This window comes from Eurosta solidaginis, chromosome 5 (genome assembly GCF_040869045.1).
Source record: "Eurosta solidaginis isolate ZX-2024a chromosome 5, ASM4086904v1, whole genome shotgun sequence".
Classification (NCBI taxonomy): domain Eukaryota; kingdom Metazoa; phylum Arthropoda; class Insecta; order Diptera; family Tephritidae; genus Eurosta; species Eurosta solidaginis.
The window spans coordinates 266,608,701-266,636,357 of record NC_090323.1 but is presented as its reverse complement, the minus strand read 5'-3'; the positions used below and the strand labels follow the sequence as shown (position 1 = coordinate 266,636,357).

Sequence of the window (27,657 nt, the reverse complement as noted above, 5' to 3'; positions counted from 1 at the left end):
GTGCAAGTTTTTTTGTTTAATTTTTACATTAAAATAAGAGCGCGCTGCCGCTACACCGCTCTCTCGCGAATCGAGTAAAAGCAAAATAAACAAGTAAGGAAGGCTAAGTTCGGGTGTAACCGAACATTACATACTCAGTTGAGAGCTATGGAGACAAAATAAGGAAAATCACCATGTAGGAAAATGAACCTAGGGTAACCTTGGAATGTGGTTGTATGACATGTGTATCAAATGGAAGGTATTAAAGAGTATTTTAAGAGAGAGTAGGCCATAGTTCTATGGATGGACGCCATTTAGGAATATCGCCATAAAGGTGGACCAGGGCTGACTCTAGAATTTGTTTGTACGATATGGGTATCAAATGAAAGGTGTTACTGAGCATTTTAAGAGGGAGTGGGCAATAGGTCTATAGGTGGACGCCTTTTCGAAATGTCGCCATTAGGGTGGGCCAGGGGTGACTCTAGAATGTGTTTGTATGATATGGGTATCAAATGAAAGATGGTAATGAGTATCTTAAAAGGGAGTAATCCTTAGTTCTATAGGTGGACGCCTTTTCGATATATCGCCATAAAGGTGGACCAAGGGTGACTCTAGAATGTTTGTACGATATGGGTATCAAACGGAAGGTGTTACTGAGCATTTTAAGAGGGAGTGGGCATTAGGTCTATAAGTGGACGCCTTTTCGAGATATCGTCATTAGGGTGGGCCAGGGGTGACTCTAGAATGTGTTTGTACGATATGGGTATCAAACGAAAGGTGTTACTGAGCATTTTAAGAGGGAGTGGGCATTAGGTCTATAGGTGGACGTCTTTTCGAGATATCGCCATTAGTGTGGGCCAGGGGTGACTCTATAATGTTTGTGCGATATGGGTATCAAACGAAAGGTGTTACTGAGCATTTTAAGAGGGAGTGGGCATTAGGTCTATAGGTGGACGCCTTTTCGAGATATCGCCATTAGTGTGGGCCAGGGGTGACTCTAGAATGTTTGTACGATATGGGTATAAAACGAAAAGTGTTACTGAGCATTTTAAGAGGGAGTGGGCAATAGGTCTATCGGTGGACGCCCTTTCGAGATATCGCCATTAAGGTGGACCAGGGGTGACTCTAGAATGTGTTTGTACGATATGGGTATCAAATGAAAGGTGGTAATGAGTTTTTTAAAAGGGAATGGGCTTTAGTTCTATAGGTGAACGCCTTTTCGAGAAATCGCCATAAAGGTGGACCAGGGGTGACTCTAGAATATGTTTGTACGATATGGGTATCAAAGGAAAGCTGTTAATGAGTATTTCGAAAAGGAGTGATCCTTAGTCCATAGGTGGCCGCCGTTTCGAGATATCGCCATAAAGGTGGACCAGGGGTGTCTCTAGAATGTGTTTGTACGATATGGGAATCAAATGAAAGGTGTTACTGAGCATTTTAAGAGGGAGTGGGCATTAGGTCTATAGGTGGACGCCTTTTCGAGATATTGTCATTAGGGTGGGCCAGGGGTGACTCTAGAATGTTTGTACGATATGGGTATAAAACGAAAAGTGTTACTGAGCATTTTAAGAGGGAGTGGGCAATAGGTCTATAGGTGGACGCCTTTTCGAAATGTCGCCATTAGGGTGGGCCAGGGGTGACTCTAGAATGTGTTTGTATGATATGGGTATCAAATGAAAGATGGTAATGAGTATCTTAAAAGCGAGTAATCCTTAGTTCTATAGGTGGACGCCTTTTCGATATATCGCCATAAAGGTGGACCAAGGGTGACTTTAGAATGTTTGTACGATATGGGTATCAAACGAAAGGTGTTACTGAGCATTTTAAGAGGTAGTGGGCATTAGGTCTATAAGTGGACGCCTTTTCGAGATATCGTCATTAGGGTGGGCCAGGGGTGACTCTAGAATGTGTTTGTACGATATGGGTATCAAACGAAAGGTGTTACTGAGCATTTTAAGAGGGAGTGGGCATTAGGTCTATAGGTGGACGTCTTTTCGAGATTTCGCCATTAGTGTGGGCCAGGGGTGACTCTATAATGTTTGTGCGATATGGGTATCAAACGAAAGGTGTTACTGAGCATTTTAAGAGGGAGTGGGCATTAGGTCTATAGGTGGACGCCTTTTCGAGATATCGCCATTAGGGTGGGCCAGGGGTGACTCTAGAATGTGTTTGTACGATATGGGTATCAAATGAAATGTGGTAATGAGTATTTTAAAAGGGAGTAATCCTTAGTTCTATATGTGGACGCCTTTTCGAGATATCGCCATAAAGGTGGACCAAGGGTGACTCTAGAATGTTTGTACGATATGGGTATCAAACGAAAGGTGTTACTGAGCATTTTAAGAGGGAGTGAGCATTAGGTCTATAGGTGGACGCCTTTTCGAGATATCGCCATAAAGGTGGACCAAGGGTGACTCTAGAATGTTTGTACGATATGGGTATCAAACGAAAGGTGTGACTGAGCATTTTAAGAGGGAGTGGGCATTAGGTCTATAGGTGGACGCCTTTTCGAGATATCGCCATTAGGGTGGGCCAGGGGGACTCTAGAATGTTTGTACGATATGGGTATCAAACGAAATGTGTTACTGAGAATTTTAAGAGGGAGTGGGCATTAGGTCTATAGGTGGCCTTTTCGAGACATCGCCAATAGGGTGGGCCAGGGGTGACTCTAGAATGTTTGTACGATATGGGTATCAAACGAAAGGTGTTACTGAGCATTTTAAGAGGGAGTGGACATTAGGTCTATAGGTGGACGCCTTTTCGAGATATCGCCATTCGGGTGGGCCAGAGGTGACTCTAGAATGTTTGTACGATATGGGTATCAAACGAAAGGTATTACTGAGCATTTTAAGAGGGAGTGGGCATTGGGTCTATAGGTGGACGCCTTTTCGAGATATCGCCATTAGGGTGGGCCAGGGGTGACTCTAGAAAGTGTTTGTACGATATGAATATCAAATTAAAGGTATTAATGAGGGTTTTAAAAGCGAGTGGCCCTTAGATGTATATGTGAAGGTGTTCTCGCGATATCGACCAAAATGTGGACCAGGTGATCCAGAAAATCATCTGTCGGGTACTGCTAATTTATTTATATATGCAATACCACTAACAGTATTCCTGCCAAGATTCCAAGGGCTGTTGATTTTGCCTTGTAGAACTTTTTCATTTTCTTCTACTTAATATGGTAGGTGTCACACCCATTTTACAAAATTTTTTCCAAAGTTATATTTTGCGTCAATAAACCAATCCAGTTACCATGTTTCATCCCTTTTTTCGTATTTGGTATAGAATTATGGCATTTTTTTCATTTTTCGTAATTTTCGATATCGATAAAGTGGGCGTGGTTATGGTCGGATTTCGGCTATTTTTTATACCGAGATAAAGTGAGTTCAGATAAGTAGGTGGGCTAAGTTTAGTAAAGATATATCGGTTTTTGCTCAAGTTATTGTGTTAACAGCCGAGCGGAAGGACAGACGGTGGACTGTGTATAAAAACTGGGCGTGGCTTTCACCGATTTCGGCCATTTTCACAGAGAACAGTTACCGTCATAGAATGTATGTACCTACCAAATTTGAGAAGGATTGGTAAATTTTTGTTCGACTTATGGCATTAAAAGTATTCTAGACAAACTAAATGAAAATGGGCGGAGCCACGCCCATTTTGAAATTTTCTTTTATTTTTGTATTTTGTTGCATCATATCATTACAGGAGTTGAATTTTGACTTAATTTACTTATATACAGTAAAGATATTAAATTTTTTGTTAAAATTTGAATTTAAAAATTTTTTTTTTTTAAAAAGTGGGCGTGTTGTTCATCCAATTTTGCTAATTTTTATTTAGCACATATATAGTAATAGTAGCAGCGTTCCTGCCAAATTTCATCATGATATCTTCAACGACTGCCAAATTACAGCTTGCAAAACTTTTAAATTACCTTCTTGTAAAAGTGGGCGGTGCCACGCCCATTGTCCAAAATCTTACTAATTTTCTATTCTGCGTCATAACGTCAACCCATCTGCCAAGTTCCATCGCTTTAATTGCCTTTGGAAATGAATTATCGCATTTTTTCGGTTTTTCGAAATTTTCGATATCGAAAAAGTGGGCGTGGTTATAGTCCGATATCGTTCATTTTAAATAGCGATCTGAGATGAGTGCCCAGGAATCTACATACCAAATTTCATAAAGATAGCTCAAAATTTACTCAAGTTATCGTGTTAACGGACGGACGGACGGACGGACGGACGGACGGACGGACGGACGGACGGACGGACATGGCTCAATCAAATTTTTTTTCGATCCTGATTATTTTGATATATGGAAGTCTATATCTATCTCGATTCCTTTATATATGTACAACCAACCGTTATCCAATCAAACTTAATATACTCTGTGAGCTCTGCTCAACTGAGTATAAAAACAAAAAGACTTTTGTTGACGCTGTGTGGGGGCGTGTCAACAAAACACACACACACAACAAAAGCTGCATTTGTGTGGCTGTAACACTAAAAATATTTGTTTTCATTCTTTATTTCATCTAGTATGCCATTTGTTTGTGTGCGCGCGCTTAATTTCGTTGTAGCATGGCGCGCACGCTCATTGGCTGTGCAGATCGCCAACGCGCGCGCATCAACACTTGAATTAACAATGAGCGTGGTGTTACGCGAGCGTGTTGTGTATTATTTATAATGTTGTTGTTGATTACACATTCATCATCTTGAAATACAAAAATCCATACACACAAACGTATATATGCGCTCTGTGTATGCCACTATTTTATTAGCCATATTTTGTGTTACGCTATTTTGCTTTTCTTGCGCAACTTTTTTTCTTGTTGTTTGCAACATTTTCTTTGTGTGTGTGTTTTGATTCGTTTTTCCCCAGTAATTTTACTACATATCTACTCTGGCATATTTACTTTGGCATTTAGTTTGTTTCGTTCGCGCTTTGTTGTGTTGTTGTTTATTTATTTTGACGCTATCGTAATGAACGATCGTTAATGAAATGTATAAAGTATAACAACAACAACAAGCGCGTAAAGTGTATTGTAGTATCTGGTATTGTAAATCTTTTATTTGCCTAAACATTTTGTTGTTGAGCTTTTTGCACATAATTTGTTGAGTCGAGTTTCTCATCATTGCGATTGGCATTTTGAAGTACTTCGATGGCGTCTTGTCGGATTTGTGGTGGATCACCATTTTAATGTGCAATCAAGTGGGTAAGCGTAAAGTATACATTCTTTTGTGATGAAGTTGCAGACTTTTCTTGTCAACGTGTGTTTACGGGAACATTAGGGTGGTTCGAATATTGTTGTTTTTTTACGTGGACCGAAAGTGATTTCGTTAGACCATAACTCTATGGATTTTTCGTTTATAGGAGTTATACATACATTTTGGTATTCACTTTACTGCTGCCCATTTTGTCTATCAAAGTTCTTTGTTCTAAATTTTCATGCTGCGCTAATTTTTGTTGTCTATAATAGCAGTAAATATTATAAATAAATTTGACTTGATTGATTCTTGTGAACCCTGGGTACGTTTTTGAAAATAAAAGAATATCACGTCTTCAAAATATACAAATTTTATAAAAATTTCGTCATAAATCCGAGTCATTGAACTCTAATTAATGATCTTTAGGTATATCAACTTCTATATCATTAAAAAAAAAAATAGCATTGCTACTACTAAAGCCTCATTCATGCATTTCATCAAATATCTGAGCAGTTTTCCAGCATTTTATATTAGAGGTCGTCAGCAAGTGAAATAATTATTCACGGTAACTTCACACTTTCATTGAACAAGCAGAGTAGCAAATCAATAAGGGAAATTTTCCAAACAAATCCTCATACGCAGAATTTCTTAATTGTTCAATGTTTGCGCTATATTTAATTTGAACTTATCGTAAGACTTAAGCAATGAAATAACGTTTTTACGCACTATTTTTTGAGTTTAACAAACATACGTGCTTACCTCTTGCCTTGTTGCCCGTTAATCGCTGACTAAATAAGCACAGCCACAGCTTCAACCTTTAGTGACCACTGTTTTATATAAAGAATCTATAAATGACAGAACTTGGGCCAGTAAGAGGATAGTAAGGAAAAGAGAAAAAAGAGTGAGAAACGAAGAGTGGCTGTGTGAAGGAGAATCCTAAGGGAAACAAGTAAGGAAGCCCAAGTTCGGGTGTAACCGAACATTACATACTCAGCTGAGAGCTTTGAAGACAAAATAAGGGAAAATCACCATGTAGGAAAATGAACCTATGTGTAACCCTGGAATGTGTTTTTATGACATGGGTATCAAATGGAAGGTATTAAAGAGTATTTTAAAAGGGAGTAGGCCTTAGTTCTATAGGTGGACGCCTTTTGGAGATATCGCCATAAAGGTGGACCAGGGGTTACTCTAGAATGTGTTTGTACGATATGGGTATCAAATTAAAGGTATTAATGAGGGTTTTAAAAGGGAGTGGCCCTTAGTTTTATATGTGAAAGCGTTTTCGAAATATCGACCAAAATGTGGACCAGGGTGACCCAGAACATCATCTGTCGGGTACCGCTAATTTATCTATATATGTAATATCACGAACAGTATTCCTGCCAAGTTTCCAAGGGCTTTTGATTTCACCCTGCAGAAACTTTTTCATTTTCTTCCACTTAATATGGTTGGTGTCACACCCATTTTACAAAGTTTTTTCTAAAGTTATATTTTGCGTCAATAAACCAATCCAAATACCATGTTTCATCCCTTTTTTCGTATTTGGTATAGAATTATGGCATTTTTTTCGTTTTTGGTAATTTTTGATATAGAAAAAGTGGGCGTGGTCATAGTCGGATTTCTGCCATTTTTTATACCAATACAAAGTGAGTTCAGATAAGTACCTGAACTGAGTTTAGTAAAGATACATCGATTTTTGCTAAAGTTATCGTGTTAATGGCCGAGCGGAAGGACAGAGGGTCAACTGTGTATACAAACTGGGTGTGGCTTCAACTGGTTTCGCCCATTTTCACAGAAAACAGTTAGCGTCATAGAATCTATGTCCCTACCAAATTTCAGAAGGATTGGTGAATTTTTGTTCGACTTATGGCATTAAAAGTATTCTAGACAAAGTAAGGGAAATTTTGAAATTTTCTTTTATTGTTGTATTTTGTTGCACCATTTCATTACTGGAGTTGAATGCTGACATAGTTCACTTATACACAGTAAAGATATTCATATTTTTTTGTTAAAATTTGACTTAAAAAATTTTTTTTTTTAAAAAGTGGGCGTGCTCTTCATCCGATTGTGCAAATTTTTAGTAAGCACATATATAGTAATAGTAGTAACGCTCCTGCCAAATTTCATTTTTTATTTTTTATTTATTTTATCTTCAACGACTTCCAAATTACAGTTTGCAAAACTTTTAAATTATCTTCTTTTAAAAGTGGGCAGTGCTAATTACCAATATTCTATTCTGCGTCATAAGGTCAACCACTTACCAAGTTTCATCGCTTTATCCGTCTTTGGCAATGAATTATAGCATTTTTCCGGTTTTTCGAAATTTTCGATATCGAAAAAGTGGGCGTGGTTATAGTTCGATATCGTTCATTTTAAATAGGGATCTGAGACGAGTTCATCGAGATACCTCAAAATTTACTCAAGTTATCGTGTTAATGGACAGACGGACAGACGGACGGACATGGCTCAATCAATTTTTTTTTCGATACTGATGATTTTGATATATGGAAGTCTATATCAATCTCGATTCCTTTATACCTGTACAACCAACCGTTATCCAATCAAAGTTAATATACTCTCTGTGCAAAGCACGCTGAGTATAAAAACAGTAAGCGGAAAGGAAAATAAGTTTAATAAATTATATAAAGGTATATCAAGCTTATTGAAATTTTCGAAAACAAGGCAGTGTCCCTCTTAAAAAAGTTTAATTTGCTGTATCTAAACTACGCCAGTTTCTTATAAAAAATTATTTCGAAATTATTTTGTTATTTCTAAAGGGACGAAAAGAACGCTTTTCCAGAAGTATCGCAGGTGTAATAATCTTAGCAAATATACGGCTGAATTGAACCTATCGTGGTAGCCAATTCGAAAAACCCATATATGAGAATATTTTTCAAAAACGCACTATTTCCGAATTTCTCTCAAAAAAGCCCTACGTCAGATTTTTTTCATACCCGCCCCAGCTAAAGTCAAAATATATTGAACTTAAGCTTTGATAGGGCGTTTTAAAACAAAAAATCTGAACTAGAACATTATCGAAAAGTTGTATGATATAGGGCGTTTTGGAAACGGCCGCAGATTTGAGGTGATACAACAACATTAAATTTTGGTATAAGGTTTTTTTCAGTTACTTTTGTTTCTAGCAATAATTTAAGGAAATATGGGAGCTGTTACCCGTAGCGTGACCGCGTGTGCCTCTTACTCATGCACTTATAGTTTACGTATTATTTGAAACTCACTCTAAACTTCCTACCTACTACTTCTTAATTGGCATAACACGATCGCTCTTTTGTTCGTATTATTATTGTTGTCATTTGTTTAATTACCGTCTAGGTGTGCATTTCCTCACTCGCTAAACGGCACCAAAGCACCTTTTAAACAATTGTCACTCATTATTATGATTTTTTTGCCGGTTTTTTATTATCGTACAACTGACCACCACCGTTGTTGTTGATTCGCTGCTATTTATATATGTGTAATATTTACCTGTTGTATGTTTTGTAGTGTAAATTTTTAATTATTTCATTCTACACTTGTGTATAGTTATATGTATACATATGTAGTTATATTTGTTTATGGTAAATCTTTTTACCGCCATGTTAGTAGCCCTTGTCAACAATATTGCAAAAATAAAAATTAAAAAAATATTTTTAAATAAATAAAACAAATTTACAGTATGTTGTATTCAAGTAACCAAGTCCGCATAAATGACAATGAGGTTTTGTATTTTATTGCTCCTTTTTGTTTTACTAGTTGACGTTTTTGCTTATGAACATACGAACTTATATATATGTTAATGGATTATGTTAAAAAGCGTTTGTTGCATTATATGCTAATTTTTATTTTCATACATATCCATTTATAAATAACTAGCCAACATTGTCTTATTGCAAGATAAAAAATAAATATTAAAATAACAAAATTATTCTCTACACTCCATCAGCACTTTGTTGTTCGAATGTTGTTTGAAAAATGTATTTGTCTTTTGGAAATTCTCGAAATAAATGCGCCTCCTTCCTTTTTATGCTTAGACTATAATATTTTGCTGCTTAATTCTTTTGTTTGTTTCTTTTTGTCGCTCTAAAAATGATGAATGACGCTATTTTGCGCAATTTTTGTAGCGTCGAATTTGCATTAAATGTCAGTGCGTCTCAACTGCTTTGCCACTCGCAACCAACCTATGCCACATTGTTGCCTACCGCTGCGTCTTCATGTTGCAAGTCGGCAAACTTTTTGAAGTGTTGCAATGAGCTTAGTAAAAAAGCTCAAAATTCATAGTTAATGTTAGTAATGGGCAAAGAAGAAAACCATTTATGGTGACAATACTATTTAAGTTCTTTTATATACATACATACATTTTTTTAAACACATTTTCTATTACGAACTACTACATAGCTATTTTGGTTTACGTACTAACTTTACGAACTGCTCCGTCCGTACGAAGAAATAAGAATATAAGAATTTGTTAAACTGAAAAGACGCATTTTATTATTAGCAGTTGTTTTGAAATAATTCCAAAGTAATCTATCAAAACAAAGCCAAAACTATCCCGAAACAGGGCTCGAATCGTGTTTTACGTAATCGAATTCGCAATCGTACAGAAAAAGTTTACGTTACTGATGGTTTGTGGAAAATATTGGTACTGCGATACACATTCATCATCCTATCGTAATTTTTGACAAGATTGTAATAGATTCGTTGAGTTCATAATAGAAAAAATTTCAAAAATATTATTTTTTATGTCCGAACATAAGAAATATTTGAAATTTCATGTTAAATGAGAAACTTATGCAGAAGTTAATTTTAGCCAATCTCATAGATTAACTATATATGTATGTCCCTCTTTGAACGTGGCTTGTTAACAGTCCCACCTGTAGATTGAGAAACACTCGCTCAGATGGTTCAGATCTGGCTACTTACTAAACAATTCGACAGTGTACCAACAACCGAAAATCAGCTGACCGACAACTACAGCGTCTTTCAGAGGAAAACCGCAGATATCAAGTATGCGAAGTTATTAAAGTTAGTACGTGCGACCTGAAAGGGCAGTAATAACAGCAAGGAATTTGGCACCCGCTCGTCAGTTGCAGTCTACTTCTAGAAAAGTGTGCCTATTATAAGCTCAGCAAGCGCAGGACTGATGGGGCCTCATGAGGTTGTCGAGATCATTCTAGTCGATTTCCGCTAACAAACCTTCAACGCCATTAATAGGATTCACTAAGGTTCAACGTGTAATTATAATCACAGCGTTGGTGAGGCACTAGCCGGTAGTGCCCATATGGTGCAGCTTAGTAATCTGTAGAGCATTAACTATGTAAATTACATGGAGGATGGCGAGGCAGAGTCTTATTACCGCTTTCGATAGCGATGGCTACGAACTCGTGGAGCGATGTTTTTGCCTTATCACAGAAAGAGAAATCGGAATCCGCACTGAAAAAAGAGACTGGTAAAATCAACCGAAATACGGGTCTATTCAACCGTAATTTCTGTCAAATTTTATCCATCGCAACAAGATGTTGAATCAACTGCGCACAAATCGTTGATTAGTAATTGACAGTTTTAGTAGTCAAATGAACAAAAAAAGTTGTTGCGACAGCTTTGTACCATAGTACCTATGTTGCGACATTTACAAGGCAGGTGAGTTTTCACTGAAACCTTTTCATGGCAGAAATACACTCGGAGTGCTTGCCGAACAGTGCCGAGGGGCGACCCCGCTTAGGAAAATTTTCTTCTAATTGAAAAACCTTATTTCTAAAATATTTATGTTGCTTTGCCAGGGGTGCGGAGCACGCTACCATAACATCACGGCGGCCGAGATATACATACGTAAATATGTGCATACATATAGTACACAGCATACATAAGTACAAAGTAGAGAGCACAGTGAGCGTAAAATGCTCTTTGAAATTTGCTCATGCATTGACTGTTGATCGCTGTTGAAATGACCAGGGAGATCAGTTGTGTTAACAAATAAATCAGTTTGATTGATTAGGAATCTGTCAATTCTACAGAATTTTGTTAACTTAAAAGCGACAATTTCTCTTCTGTTGAAATGACTAAATTAATTTCTTCGCTTGACAAAGAACTCGGTCGAATTAACCATAATTCCATCAATTTCACCGAATCTCCGCTAAGTCAAGAACAACAGAACCGATTTGTTGATTTTACTAGCACCATTCCTTTCAGTGCATTTATTGCTTGTTATATTTTTTTCTGTTATATTTGGGGGATTCACGTAACCCTGGGTATCAGCTTCTCTGCTTATGTGGTTCTATTTTTTAACATAGTAAACAAAAACAAAATACATTAAACAAATGAGTTGATAACGAGCTGACGTGCATATCCCAATTTGTTTTTAAAGAAATTATTCATATCAATTATACATATAAATTCGATCTGTTCGAAAGCCTGTGAAATAAAATTTTTTGACGTTTACGATTTATTGAGTACGTTTACAGAGCTCGCAATATCAAATTACTTCACCGCTCATACGCTAACGTATAACTCGTTACCAAATAAGTTATTTGTACGAGGCGAGTATCTCGATCACGAAAGTCACGATACGAGCACAGTTTCCGAAATTTTTATAAAAAACTGTTACTAATTTATTTGAACAGCAACCCTTTGGGGTTCAAGGGGTTGTGTAGCCCAATATATATATATAGCTTCTCTAACCCAAGTTTCAAACTCTCCTTCGAGCGGCGAATCCCGTATCACTAACAGACGAGGCTCTGGCGATCCCAAGCTCCTCATGGAACTTGGGGGTGGGGAGGGAGGGATGGCCTGAAGGTTTAATGTGGCCATATAAACACTCCCCAAAGCCTTCGGGGAGTAACCTTATCGCTACAACAATAACAATAACAACAACAACAACAGCAACCCTCAAATGATCCTGAAAAAAATTCCGAAGTGGTTCCGAATTCATCCAAATATGATTTTTAAAACAATAAAAAAAATTCTAGAAATAATTTTTAAATAGTATAAAAATGAACTGAGAACAATCCTGAAATATTCCTAAGATAGGAAAAGAAACGGTATCGAAGCGTTACCGAAATGATTCCGATCTGCGGAGTTTGCAGCGAAATAATAAACGAGATATTTATATATATTCATTAAGAGTTTGAATTTTGTTTATTGTAGGAAACGCGACAGGTTTTGCGTTGTTTCAAGTACTTTTCATCGTAATTTTGGAGCGTGGGAATGGCGCCGATGAACTTCAAAATTAAAAAATTAATTGCCCCATTTTCAATATATTTTTGTTTCGCTTGCATTTTTTTGTTTCCCTTCGCATTATATTTTTTATTATTATTTTATTATTTTGAGTTCAACTACTAAATATAAAAACTTTGACTTCCCTAGAGAAAGAGAGAGTGTGAGCAAATAATAGCGCCAACAAACAACTAGGCGATTAATAATCATAATTAGGATAATTATATAACAACGTAAAGACAATCATGTCAAAAACTTTTCCTTGCTAACGCTTGCTTTTTTTCACATTCAAAAAATAATGAAAATATGAAAAGTCATACGCCAGTGCATAGTAGCACACTAACAAATTGTCATAAAATGCTTGAAGGCGTCAGAGAACAACTTTGGTTAAATAATAAATTTAACACTTCATGCAACTGTGTGAAAATAAAAAAATAATTAAAAATCAGAAGAAATTGCACTCATAAAAAATTTGTGCAAAAAAATTATAACGAATTTTTTTTTGTTTTCATTTACTTGCGCAGTGTTGTTGCTTGTCTTTTACTTTGTTTTTAATTTTTTTTTGTCTCGCTTCGGGCGCAAAACACCGAAAGGTTATGTGCAGTGCCACTTGTCCGCCTTCTTGCGGTATTAAATTTTATTTTTTGTTGTCGTTATTGGCATTAAGGAAGCCTGCTGCCTGGCAGTGCTTCCGTTTCATTTGCAGCCAAAGTCATTTCGCCCTTTTGTTGTTGTTATTATAGCTGCTTACATAAATTACATGGCTACTTTTAACTTTTTTTCTTATTTTAACTTTTCGTTAATTCGATTTTTTTTTAATTTTTCGTTTCATTGCTCCACATCGCGCAATTTTTCATAATTATGCTGGAAATTCGCAAGGACTTTGCGGCGTACAAAATATATTGAGAAAAAACTGCAGTTTTTTTAAGCCAGAAGTGTATATCTGATTTCCTTTCGCTTAGTTGTTATTCTGTTTTTCTCTTATTCATACAATCAAATTAGCGCTTTTATTTTGTGGTATTTTTTATATTTTTTGCATTAAGTCACTTTTTGTCCTTTACAGCTACTTTATTATCCGACAATCCAGTTGGGGTCAGTGTATTTTACACTCGCGCAGATGGGGGATATTTTTATACCTGGCTAGAAACGAGATTGGTATGGATTGCGTACAGGTTGAGTGGTAGATGATCAGGTCACTAAAACTGCTTCCATTCCTTTATATCAAGTACACTGCTCCGTAAGTGAGGCACGATGAATGGAGGCGTAAGTACCAATTACTCGTGTAGTTCGATGTGTGATATACATATGTACGTATAAGGAACTAACGTTTTTAAGTTAACAAGAGCTCACGTAGGGGTTAAAGTTAAACTTTAACAGAGGTAGCTTTACCTGAAACAAGGAGTTTCGGGCTTTTCGAGAAAGGCTTCATCGGCACAGACAAGTTATTGTTTTATTATCCGAAATATTATCGTAAAGTTTTCGATTTGCTATAAGTTTGCTATCGATTTGTTATAAGCTTGTCAGCGTCTTCTTATCGGCTTGTTATCGGAGGGCTACACATGGGCCGTCGTATTTATATTGAATTTTTATGGGTTTTTGTCAACAAAACCAACCGATGAGTCGTGGTTAACAAATCAATAGCATGCCCATATCTTTTGGTAACATGCCGATAAAAATTGGTCACTCTCGGGTAACATATCTATCTATTAAATGCCTAAAGCAAATTGATATCCTTTTTGGAAATCGATATTATTTTATTTTACTTGAATTTTTTGTATTTAATTACATTTTTTTAAATCTTTCTTTCATCTCGCTTCGATTTATTTTATTTAATTAAATTTTATATTATTTTGACTTATTTTGTTGATTTATTTTATTTTATTTTGTTTTTATTTTTTTATCTTGTTTTATTTCGTTTCGTTTTACTTTATTTCATTTCTTGAAAACCACCTTTAAAAGAGAAAAATTTCGTCTTCGTTTTCGTTCTTTGTTTTTGTAAAAATTTTATGTATCAATATTAAAAATTACGCAATTTATCATATTTGCCATTACATCTCTGACTCTTTATTGCCAACCAAACAGCAGTGTGAACATATTCTCGTGCACTTGCATGCATAAAAATCGTCTATAGGCACAGAGATTTTGAATTCTATGTAGGTGATTTGTTTGCCTTTAGTTGCTGTGTGATTTCGCTACCACGTATGTACGTTTTTCTCACATTACGCTACAGTTTAGTGACTATGCTTCCTGTCCCATTCTTTATTAATCCATACAGCATACCAACACCACACACCATGCCTGTACATTGTACATATATCCACTGTTACCCACTTACAAAGCCTACGCTTACGCTTTCACTTCACTCATACACTCAAGAGTCCCCCCTACCGTGAACAAAGATATTTACACATCAAAGATTAGGAAATTCCCCTATTAAAGACTTGCCTTCGCAAAAAAAACTCGAAACAGAGGTGGATCTGTTAATGAAGTATATGCCTAATGAAGAGCGTCAATAAACCTGGGAATAGAACTTTGCCCACAAGGTACTAGTTTGCGAGTACATAATTCCAAGCTTGCTCGCTTTGAAATTAACTGGGTTGACTCGAATTAAATTTTTTGTGTGGGTTTCCATGTATTGTTATATTTGCAGAGCTAAGTGGATAATGTGTAATGTGTCATAAAGCATTTACGCTTAAATTTGCTTAATTTTTGCTTCATTCCTTTCGCTCCCTACCAATTGCCAAGCATTTTCATATCATTTGTCTATTCATGGGTTTGTTATGTTGACAGCTGGTGTTTGGTTATGAAATGTTAAATTTAAAGAAAAGACATACATACTTTAAGGCCTGCTAAATACTGGTCTTTAAAATATTTAGTTTTTTACGTCAGTCATTGTAGAGCCATATTCTCCAACTAAATTCAATGTACTGGAATTATCTGAAAAAAAAAGCGAGGAAATTTTGATATTTGAAATTTGAATTTCGTGTTAAGTTTTTAACTTACCTGAGACGGTCTTACGCTTGGCAGTCAAAATTTATTAGATTTGGAGTAATAGGGCAACCGCTCACAAATTTATTACCTCAAGTCAGATTTCCTTTTAGAACAACGCCAAAGAATCAATATTTACCCTTATTAGATTGAGTTTCAAATACATATGTTTTTACATGATACTGTCACCCCTCTCATCCCCTGTGGTCTGATAGTCTACTGAAAGAAACTCTAATTAAAGCAATAATTTCCAAACATAAAAAGTTTAATTTGAAAAGTTTAAAATTGCAATGAATTTGAAATTCAAAACATCAGTTTGTTAAAAGAACCCCACAGTGTGCAATCATTCTAAATATAATAAATTTGAACACAATTAAAACATTTTAGGAAAAATTATTACTTTACGATTACAAAAAGCAAAATATTTGATTTTATATCTTCCGCTTAAGAGCTTCATTGCTTGCCACAGTTTGTTAAGGGATATTCCATAGTGACGAGTGGACATATTGACTCACCTTTCACAGAAACTTTTAGTAATTTCTATTTTCCTTGTAATTGTGAAAAATTATCATTTTATAAGAGTGCCGGATCGGACTACCCGCCTATGAAGTAAATGATCTCACTTTTCAGTTTCAGACGAACTATAAAAATTAGGAAGTATGATCCAATTTGCACCTTCAAGTTATTTGTATGTTAAACAAAGAAAAAATAGAAACGTATTATAGCATATGACGGGTGGGACAGATTGCATTGGAAGCACATAATGTGTGGATAATTTTACTGCTTAGCTGTAGAAACTTATTTCATTATTGGTAAACCAAAGAAGTTTAATAAAATATAATTCCTAGAGGATTTTCTATCTTTGGCGTCTTTGTTGGCAGAATCACCCTTTAGGTACTTCGAGTGGAAGTACGATAGCGGCACATCAAACATTTTTGTGCACCCAAAGTTGAAGAAAGTTTATAAATTGGTACAATTTGCTTGCGGAGTGCTATTTGAGGCATTGCAAGCCAAAGAGAAATAGAGCCAGTTATTAAACGAGAATGAACGTCAACATCGAAAAAAGCCGATACACAAATTTAATTAAATAAGCTTTCCTTAAAATTGACTCCCAAAAAAGCGTTTTCATAAGCCGTTAAAATTCTGTTTTAAATGCCTTTATTATCCTGTAAGCCAAAACAAAACTTCCATTTCACAAAATTCACTTGACAATAAACTGGATACGTTCTTGATAATCCTATACACTGTCTCACCACAAATCTAACCTTAAAAGCGTGCGAATAGTAGTGGTATTGAGTAACTTGATTTTAGCTTATTGCAATGGCAGTCAACTGCCGCATTTGGTTGAGTCCATTAAACCTCATCAACACATTTGGAACACAAGCAACACATGTGACTGCAACAACAACACAAAGCAGAAACGAATAGCCAACAACGATTTGCTATATCAACACATGCAGCACACATTCAAACTAGCAGCATTACAGTCCTGTCGGCAAAGCCATTTTCTGACTTACGAAAAGTTTTCGCCCTGCAAATTGTGGAAATGTGGTCGGTCGTCAGATACACGTGCAAAGCACTGCAATCATCGCTTGTTTGTGTTGTTGTTGCTGTTCACAAGTCAGTTGTTGTTGCTCACAGGTCACTTGTTGTTGCTTTACATGTTAACTTTTAGTTATTTTCCTTCTCCTTATTTTATGGCAAATATCAACGCTTTTGTTAAGCTGAAAAAAGCTTGTTTCATGTACTCAATCCCACCACCCTCTCCTTCTTGATGTCGGCAAAGTCCTTTTGTTCGTGCATTCGTCCTTGCACATTTTGCACTGACAGGCAGCAGTCAAGCGATTGTTTACACTTAACAATCTTTGCGTGTGTTTACTTTTCAACTGGCATATGGTCGCTGGCTGAGTATGAAAGTATTGTAATAATGAAAAGCGGAATGAAGGAAATGGCAAGAAGTTGAGTTGACGTAAGGACAAATCGACCAAAGCATGCTGAATAAGGAAAAAGTGTGGCTAGAAAAGCAAACTCACGAATGCAGTAGCCGCACTAGCACGTGAGCATAAAGTCATTTGCGGGCGTTATACAGTGGGTGAAGATAATTATTTGGTGATTAAATTTAAAAGGACAAACCTTTTCCCTATTAGGGATACCAAAAAGAATACTTTGAGATTGAAAGTTTTCAAAGATCATAAGTAATTACCGAGTCCCAAAAGTTGTTGGTCGCGGATAGGGTTGCCAGATTTTTATTTCGGGTTCCCGGGACAAACCTCAAAATTGAGCCAAATTCCCGGGATTTTTTTAAATTTCCCGGAACATTTGAAAAATAAGAAACACCTATATATTTGTATGGGTTGCTCATTCGGCGAAATAATTTTGAGATAGAATTAAACTTTTTAAACTCTTTATTTATAACAAATAATTTTATGAAATAGGCTAACAATTTATATGTTTACTGGTTTACTGTGTTTAATGTGAATTCAATATTCTATAGATTCATTTTCCAAACGTTATTTTAAAACACAACATTTCCCCATGCAAAATGAATATTTAGGTGTGCGAAATGTCAAACATTGACGATATTCAGAACCATGATACAAAGAATGGAGTTAACTCCAGAAAATTGCTTTGGTGGAAGAAACATGGATCGAAGTATACAAAGCAAGGGAATATATCCTTCCTAAGTGTCCGTACGGGACAAAAATACAGATTTGTCAATTGTTTGCCCAAAGGACGTCCTTATAAACCGACACGGCAATTTCTAAAGAGTTTAGCATACTTAAACGCAATTTTTTTTGAAATTGAATGGTGATAAATTGGCTACAAGTCTACATTTTTTATATATTGTATAATTCTAGCGTAGCTTTCGAGGAGGGAATTGTTAAACTATTTTTTAGGGGGAACATTACCTTGTAGCTCTGCAGGTTAGCCACTAGTTATGAGAGTTATTTTGCCCATTCTACCAAGCGGCACCTTGGGGCAAGCCCCACCTACACACATTATGTGCCCTTTTAGCATTGACATGGATGTGGCGTCCCACAAACGTAACAAATTAAACACCTACCACTCACTGCAGACTTTGGAGGTACACTTTTTCTCAACATGCCTTGAGAAATATCCACTGTAGAGGCATGATAAAAGGGCCATGCTAGAACAAACAGATTTTTCGTGCATTCTTTTCTGCCTATGGGTCAAGCTGACATAAAGATATGAGTCATTAACCAATGTATGAGTTATTATCCACTATTTTTTAATAAAATTGCATGTCTTACTCTATTCTCAATCCGTATTTATGCACATAAATCGTGTCAAAGTATATTATTATTGTCTCAGATGACCATTGCGTTTTCATCCTGAAGGAAATTTCCATCCCGAAAAAACGCAATTTCGTCTTAAACAGTAATGGTATGGCAACGCTTCTAGCAAAACAACAAACATTATGAAACTTCAAAAATCCCCAAATACGTCAAAACATTTTGAGTGGAACTATCTTCTTTTTTATACCATGTTCAGAACCACATTAGGGATGAATTTTTCTTCTTTAGGGAGTTGCATGCAGTATGCTAATGAGCTGAATACAATCGAAGCCGCAAATATGGCCATGTTTCGTAGCAGATTATTATTTATTAATTTTGATATTGTGAAAATGCCGGAACATAGCATTTCACGGCGGGACACTTTAAAATTTGTATAAAATACGGGATGCCCCGGCCAATACGGGACATTTGGCAACGCTAGTCGCGGATGCTATGCTGGAGTGCTCTTTCAAGTACACCGAGTACAAGCGAACTATTACTGACCTAGATTTTTATGAATTTGTAAATCCGACAATAGTAAAGTGCGGCAAGAACCCGCAAAAATTTATGTAGCATGTAAAAATTAGGTTAATTGTTTAATACAACTGTTTATTACTTGATCCCAAGCAAGAGATGCATTGCGACATATATTTAGATCTATGCTGCTTGAGCTTTCAGCCTTATACTGTATACTGTATTAACTATAATTTTCGTCCACATTCGACACACTGTGCCAGTATTTCCACAAAATAATATTTATCTTGAGTTTGTATGCCGTACTTAAGTGTACACAAGTTTACACAACATCCATATTTCACAAGGATAAGCGCATTGCAGCAAAAGTCGTCAGAACGCAAACACCTGCACCACCTGCTTACCTAGCAAAGAAATTCACTGACACACCCACTCCTACTCACTCTAACTAGCATCTGACATCTATACGCACATACTTATGTATATAGCGCCAATTCACAGCTCACTATTTGCTTATCTACACACTTAAGGCCAGCAACCACCTTGAATTGAAGGTGTCTGTATTGTTAAATACACTCACGTATGCCGCCACTAAGGGTCTTGATTGCTTGGGTCAGAACTGATTTGGTAGTTGTATCAGTTTGTAAGATCTACCAGCGCCGATAAATTGTCACATCATACCACCAATGGTTACAGATGGCGCACTTTTCTGAGTTAGGCACACAATAAGAATCCATTGATGTTCATAAACTTTTACGCTTATCCTAACGCTTGACTAGAGAATTGTCTACGCTTTGGCGCTACGCCGAACTACCATTGTCACATCCAAAATTGCCAAGAAAAAAAATCTGCCGCCCAACTTGGCTTCCTTAGTGGCTTCTAGTACAAGCGTGCAGGCAGCGTTTATGGTCATTTTGTACTTTACTTACTTGTACTCTGTGTCACTTTGTGTCCTTTGCCACCTTGCTATGGTAGTATGGTTTTGGTTCTCGTGATGGCGCTGACTGGTCAGGCAAGTGTAATAAATTTGCGCACCATAAAATCTTTGCGGAAAAATAAAGTATCCAGCCAGTCAGCCGTACTGGCAGCCAGTCGAACAGGCTACATTTACTCGTACTTCTCACTCTATGTACCTACATATGTATGTATTGTGGATGCCGTGCGTCTCTGTGCCACCAGCAGCAACAAAGATTTGGTCGTTGCCGAGTCAACGCAGCGTAAACTGAGGCAAAAGTTACTGATGCTCGAGTACGATTTATTGTGGGCACGCTGTTTTTACTCTCCGAATATCATAAGCTCTACTAATTCATGTATATATGTATGTATGTACGTGCATTAGGATGTCAATGTTTGCAATTTGAAAATCCGCAATTTTTTAAAGAAATGATATAAAGAGTGGAGGATCCCACGCACAGCACCATATTTTGATTAGACCCGCCATGCGTCGAACTTCCAAATACTGATATTATTTTTTCATATAAATAACTGATAAGAGCGAGTTGATATTCGGTATAAGAGTCGTTGTACAACTTTGGTGGCCCGATTAAATCGGCATCTGCTCGAAGTTCCAACAATCAATTCCTTCTTTCCTAGGCATTGATCAAAATTGGTGGTCCAGCATAAAATGAATGCTAAGCGATTAAAGTGCTGTTTTCGCTGAGTGCGCCCCATGGAGAATGCTAGACAGTTCAGAGTAGATTAGTGGAGTTTCGGCTTCTCACAAAATTCTCGAATCTCCAAATATTCTCTTCTCGAACACAAGCGAGAGTTTCGAAAAGATATCGTAAATTCTAAATATAAATAATATATAATATATAAAATATAAATATAACACTGCCAATGAAGCGAATAAATTGAGTGTCGAGAGTCTAACGATTATTTCCAGAACCGAGAATCTCGTGTACGTTGCGAGCTATCCTGGGCTCGAACCTCGGTGAAACCAAAAAAATAGCACATGTTACACAACAAACGGTCCTATTGCAATGTGCCAGTAAATATTTGTTTCTTTACAATTTCTTCCCTAAGTATTTTTTTTTTGTTAGTGTTAAACTCATAGAACCAGCTTCATAACAAGCCGATTAGCCATCGGTACCAAGTCGATGTAATGCCGACAAAAATTTGGTTACACGCAAATAAGAAGTCGATAACTGTTCGATATCAAATCGACAGCTTTTTTGTAACAAATCGAAAAATGTTCTATAACTTTTGATGAGTTATCAATTACTTTATGATTAATGTTCGGTAGAAAGCCGAAACGGTAAAGTCTTGATACCAAGTCGATAAATTTATAGCAACGAATCGATAAATTTTGAATAGCAATTCGATAAATTTTCTTTAACTTCATAATAACAAATCGACAATTTTAATAATCGATAATAGATCGATAACTTCTTTATAACAAATCGATAACTTTCGATAAAAGATAGATAACTTATTAGTAAAAAATCGATAAGTTTGTGATACGATTTCGATAACCTTCCGAAAGAATCCATAAATTTTCGATACCTTTATGAAAAAAAAAATTGATAACTTTTTGATAATTTTTTGTTAACAAATCGATAAGATAAAATGTTTACACACAAAAAAATTGCGAGACCCTTTGGAAGCCTCATGTATAATGGCGGACTTTTGTAAGTTATTTGTATATTTATAATTTGAATCATTATTCTTAATTTTTTTAAATCCCCTCTGTGCTAGGGTTGGGCATTTGGTATCTTAAATGGTCATAATGAAAAATTTGAGTAAAAAATACCACTAATTCATGACAAAAATCTTGTTTGTAGGTGAGATTATTATTACATAAAATTGCGAGTTTCTTCACCACCCTAATGCACATACATTTTAGTGCTTGTGTATGTGTGCGCGCTGCCCTTGGGGTCAGTAAGGCCATTTGGGGGCTTGCCAACGTTAACGCGCAGCAAATTGTTTTGAAAACGGAAGAAGAAGACAAGCGAAAAAAATTTTACAAAAATCTGCTGACAGTAAATTTTATTCTTTTGAACTTTTTGATGCATCACTGATTTCTTTGCTATGATCGGTGTAGACGACATTGCCGCATGCTAATATAGCCTGCTGATTTTTCTCATATTAATTTTATAATTTTATGCTTACAATTTACTTATATTAATTTTTTTCTTCTTTTTATTTTTTCATTACAGATCTCTGGTGTACCGAATGCAATGCTTTGAAGCCAGACGCTTGCCATACGTTTCTAATTGAATATCGGCTACATTACCACCGGGTCGCCTCAATAGTCGCTTGGTCAAAAACCAACGGCTATTCATTAGGCTTTGACACTGAGTTCGCTTTTTAATTAACACAAATTCCCCGAAATCGCGGCGACCTGATGACTATGGCAGAAGGCACCGACCCCATGGGGCATCAGGCGGGCTCCCATCATCACCACCACAATCAACATCATCATACCCAACAGCTGCATCATCACCAGCAGCAGCAACAGCTACACCAGCAGCGTCAGCCACCGCATCCAAATTATGCGCCCTATGCTGCTGCCGCTGCCGCCGCTGCTGCACATATGCAATATCCGCTGCATTTGCCATTGGCATTGAGTTTGCAACAACAAGCTGCGGCTGCCGCAGTTGCCGCTGAACAGGTGAATAACAACAATCAACCCTTCGTGGCCAACAACAATGTGCCATGGAAACAACGTAAGCGGAAACGTTTATCAGCGGTATTGGATAAGCTGCATAACCACAATAGCAATACTTATAGTAACAATAATAACAACAGCATGCATAGCAATGGCGGCGATAACATCAACAATAATCACAGCAACCACAATCACAACCACGCAGCGGCAACGGATGGCAATGAGGATGTCGAGACTGAGGTTAGTTATGAAAACAACAACAACAATAGTGATGGTAGCAACAAAAATTATATGCGCCCGAAACGCCCGAACTACAACACCGATGATAGTGGCAAAGCAACAACGTACAATAAGTGCGAAACCAACGAAGCTAGCGCTGACGAAGCTGAACTTGAGACTGACTGCGATATTAAGTTAGAAGATCTCTCACATGACAATGATAGCCCACGCATAAGCATGAGCCCACTACAGCTCGTTTCATCGAATGATAGTCCCTCGAGCGCTGCTTATACGGCACCGGTCTCGACTGTTGCCACCACATTGCCCAGGGATAACCCATTGCACGTTGACATCAAGACTGAGCATATGCAAAATCCATATGATCGTTATTTTCCTATACCATCGCCGCTCTTTGGCTACTACTTGCACACAAAGTATTTGAATGAAGTATTTCGACGACGACAAGATGTTTATCCATCACCCATGCAGCATACGCCCTCCTCGGTAGCTTCATCAATGGCAGATGAAACATCACCTACAAGTTTGACTAATTCAAGCGCGCATCTTGATCATCCTCCACCTCCATTTCCACCCACATCGATTGCTACTGCACAGGCGGCTGCGTATGGTGCTGTACATTCGCCACCACCAGCCGTTACTATTGCTTTACCCTCGCCACCACGCAGTGATTCGTCAGCTAACGCATTTGCAACAGGTAATACACGGACGAGTCCTTCACCTGCGACACAAGCTAATACTACAGATCCGGCCGTCATGCCGCCACCGCAAGAACGTCCTTTAGATTTGTCTGTACGTAATGGTAGCGTAACACCCATTTCTGAGTTGGTTGGCAAGAAGTACAAATCTGAATCGCCACTACCTGCAACGACATTGATGTTACCCCCAGCGCAGCATCCTGTTTCAGCTACTGTCAGGGCTGCCTCTATGTCACCAAGCAATTCTGCGCCTAACTCAACAACGTCCAATAATGGTACTAACACACCATTATCCAGATCCCCCGCGCCAGTGTCTCCTTACGCTGCTGCAGCAGCAGCAGCACATGCCGCCGCAGCCGCTGCCGCTGCTATGATAAAACTCGAAATGCCAATGCATCCATTGCATTCGCATACACCCTCCACCACAGTGGGTGTGCCGGTAATCAAAGGTGATGTGGCATCACCTACAACTAAGGAGTCAGTTGCATGGCGTTATAATCTCGATGTCTCACCAGTAGTAGAGGAGATGCCACCTGGTTCGGATGTCGCCTATGTTTGTCCTGTGTGTGGACAAATGTTTTCGCTGCATGATCGCCTAGCCAAGCACATGGCGTCACGTCACAAGTCGCGCAATCCCGCTAACGACATTACCAAAGCTTACTCATGTGAGGTGTGTCAGCGTTCTTTCGCACGCTCGGATATGCTAACACGCCACATGAGACTACACACTGGTGTCAAACCATACACTTGCAAAGTGTGCGGTCAAGTCTTTTCGCGTTCCGATCACTTGTCTACGCATCAACGTACCCACACTGGCGAGAAGCCATACAAATGCCCACAATGTCCATATGCCGCATGCCGACGAGATATGATTACACGGCACATGCGCACTCACACACGCTACGAAACACAGCAGCGCGGTGGCGCTGGACCCAACAGTGGCGGCGTTAGTGGTGAGTGTGTTGGATCCTCAAATTCACCCCTGCCATTGCTTGCTGATATGAAGATGAATTTACCAATGCTGATGAAGAACGAGGAGCTAGCGCGGAGTTCTCCCATGCATAGCGGTATTGGAGGTACAATGCCGATCGTGGTGAAGACGGAGAGCGCCTAGTGGCGGCATAGCCCATTCAGGGGTTGTACAGCATACATTTTGTAAAAGAGGTAAACTCGTTCTCCCATGGAGAGCTATAACGTCAAGAGATTATAATGCAGTTAAAGAGTGTAAACGAATGTTGAAACTTAGAAAATTAAAGAGAGTTGAGAGTAGCTAAGTTTAGGTTGAGAAAACAGACGCAAAGTAAAGAATAATAGAATTAATATTTTATTTTTCTAAAATCTCTTTGTGAAGACTGAGTTTAGTTTAAGCTTATTGTATTTAAGGCTAGACTTTTTCATGCGGAGATAGCTTCTGAATCCGCAGTTTGATGAGCTCAAAAATGGTGCAGAATAGTTTATGTGTAGAGGTAGATTTTGAGTGGGAAGTGAGTTAAGAACAAGGCCACTAGTTTTACTAGAAAAATTCCAATCTTAAAAATGATTTCCCACCCTCTTTAAGTTGAGCTTTGATTGTAAATTTTAGTGAGATTTGGTGAAAGCTTCTTTACTCTACATATTTTGATGCCAGGTTTTCGATAAAAGTTTTCAATATCACTACTTCGCGAAGCATTAGAGGAAAAATTTTTGATATTGATAAGCAAGCTTAAGTTTAGGTGAAAGCTTTCATCCTCCACATAGAGTTGTTGGCCACATTTCGACTCACCTCCACTCGATAATTTTGCCACTTTCGGTATATGAGGCCAAATTTGATATTTTAGTTTTATAAGTTTGTAAATTTTAGTGAAAAACAAATGGTTGTGAATTTAACATTTTATCAGCACAAGCATTTTTTTCTCCCTCCTTAGCGTTCGCGCTCTTGCTGACATAAACCATTTTTAATAAAGAAAGCGAACAAACAAACAAACTAGACATTTAGAAGATTATAGGCATATATTTTAAATTTTAGTTAAAAAATTGCATGATTATTTAATACGCATTAATTTATTTCATTAGTTATGAAACTCGATTTAATTTATTTAACTTAAGTTTGTAATCGAATGAGCAGAAAAAAGACATTAAAAAATTCACAAATTAATTTTAAGCATAATTTCTAATAAAATTCCTTATTAATTTTAACTTGATTTTGTCTCAATATAACCAATTTATTTTATCTTTTTAAGCCGCTACATTTTGAGTTACAAAATATATTTAATTATAATTTAATGCTAGTTGTAAAAGAATTTTGATTAGCTTGAAATGAAAGCGAGAATGAAGCGAAAAAAAGACAATTTAATTAAAAATATTGGCATTTTTTATTTAATTTTCTTATTCTTATTTATAATTTGGTTCATAAAATGAAATAAAATTTTCTTTCTCCCATCTCTTATTAGCAAATTTCTTATAGAATATTTATGCGTATGTAGTTGTTATTGTACTTTTATTTTTAAACACAGTAAGCTTAAAAAAAGACAAAATTGTTAAGCAAGCAAAAGACACAAAAAACTTACCCAGTCTTATATTTTATAAATACTTTATTGTTGTTGAAATGTTTTCTATAAAAAAATTTTTTTGTTTTTCAAATAAATTAGGCAATTCCCATGCTACACTTGAATCAAATTTTGTATTGGAAACCATGGAAACAACTCAAATCTAAAAATTTTACATGAATACGACACTCTTGTGAATTGCCCAAATAATTTAGTTTTTTTTTATGCTATCCTCTTATGTAATTTATGATTTTTCTTTATAAATCCAAAAAAAATTGTTAAACTTTGTAGTTTATTAAATTCGATGTTTTTGTTTAAGTTTTTCACTCTTCGCTCACACAAAACTAAAGGCGCTTACAGACTTTCCAATATGTTTGCGCAAATAAATATAAAATTGCTTAAAAATAAATAAATTATAAAAATTGCTTACCTACCTGTTAATTTCTGTTAAATTAATTTAATTAATTTTAATTTTTAAGCTGTTATTTATTTAACTTTATTATTATACTTTAAGTGTAACATTTAACTTTTCTTTTAATAATTTATATAATGAAATGCATCTTTGGTTATGATTACTTTGTATTTTGATTTTGTTTTTTAAATAAATAAAATGATAAAACAACTTTTGTATTGAAGAAAAAATATGAAACCAAGTTTTATTATTTCAATCGATTTTTTCGTTTGTGTTGTTACTTTTGTGTTTACTTATGTATGTTTTTGTCCAGCTAAATATTGATAACGTAAATATTGCCTAGGGTCTCAAGAAGGTTGTATGAAATTTTCTATATCAATGCTGCTCTTGTGTTCCCAGTGAAATCATCGATGGATATCTAGCAACGAAGAGAACGAGTTGTCTTTGCTTTCAAAATTAGAACTTTGCTGAACGCCGGTACAAAAATATACAAAATCTCTTTTTCAAGTTAGCAAAAAATGGGGATTTTCTTCTTTTATGATATCAAAAACATTGGTTTACCCTCGTGTCTCGCAAGATGCACTTTTTTACGGTGCACCCACGCTGATGGTGTGCATATATTCTTTTAATTTAGATCTTTATCCGGCTAATGCAAGTGATTAACATCGACTCGATAGCAGAGTAAGTAAGTAATTCGATAATCATATTAATTAGATACAATCAGTTGTTCGAAGATGGAATGAATTAACCAGACAGAACTTTATATTGAATATTGAAAAGACTGATAACGTGATAGCTGATACAAGACACGGTTGTTGTTGTTGTTGTAGCGATAAGCACACTCCCCGAATGTAGTGGAGGGTGTTATCGGTTCTTCGTTGGGCTTATTGGAGTCAATTTTTCATAACAAGGTAATTTAAACCGCTTTCCAGCCGGTATTTCCAGCACCCTCATGGCCTAGCCAGCGTAGTCGCTGTGTTTTAATTTACTGGAATGTGTTGATGTCTGCGTAGAGCTCGTACACC

General features: G+C 36.7%; 1 protein-coding gene across 1 annotated transcript in view; it reads left to right on the top strand.

Annotated features, from left to right (window-relative positions):
* klu (klumpfuss) overlaps window positions 1-26,888 on the top strand; it is a 65,103-nt gene extending 38,215 nt beyond the window's left edge. The window contains exon 2 of the mRNA XM_067786597.1: window positions 22,309-26,888. Within this exon, the coding sequence (XP_067642698.1) occupies window positions 22,497-24,809 (2,313 nt within the window). The 5' untranslated portion in view covers window positions 22,309-22,496 and the 3' untranslated portion in view covers window positions 24,810-26,888. The remainder of the gene's footprint in view (window positions 1-22,308) is intronic.
* Window positions 26,889-27,657: the final 769 nt, after the last annotated feature.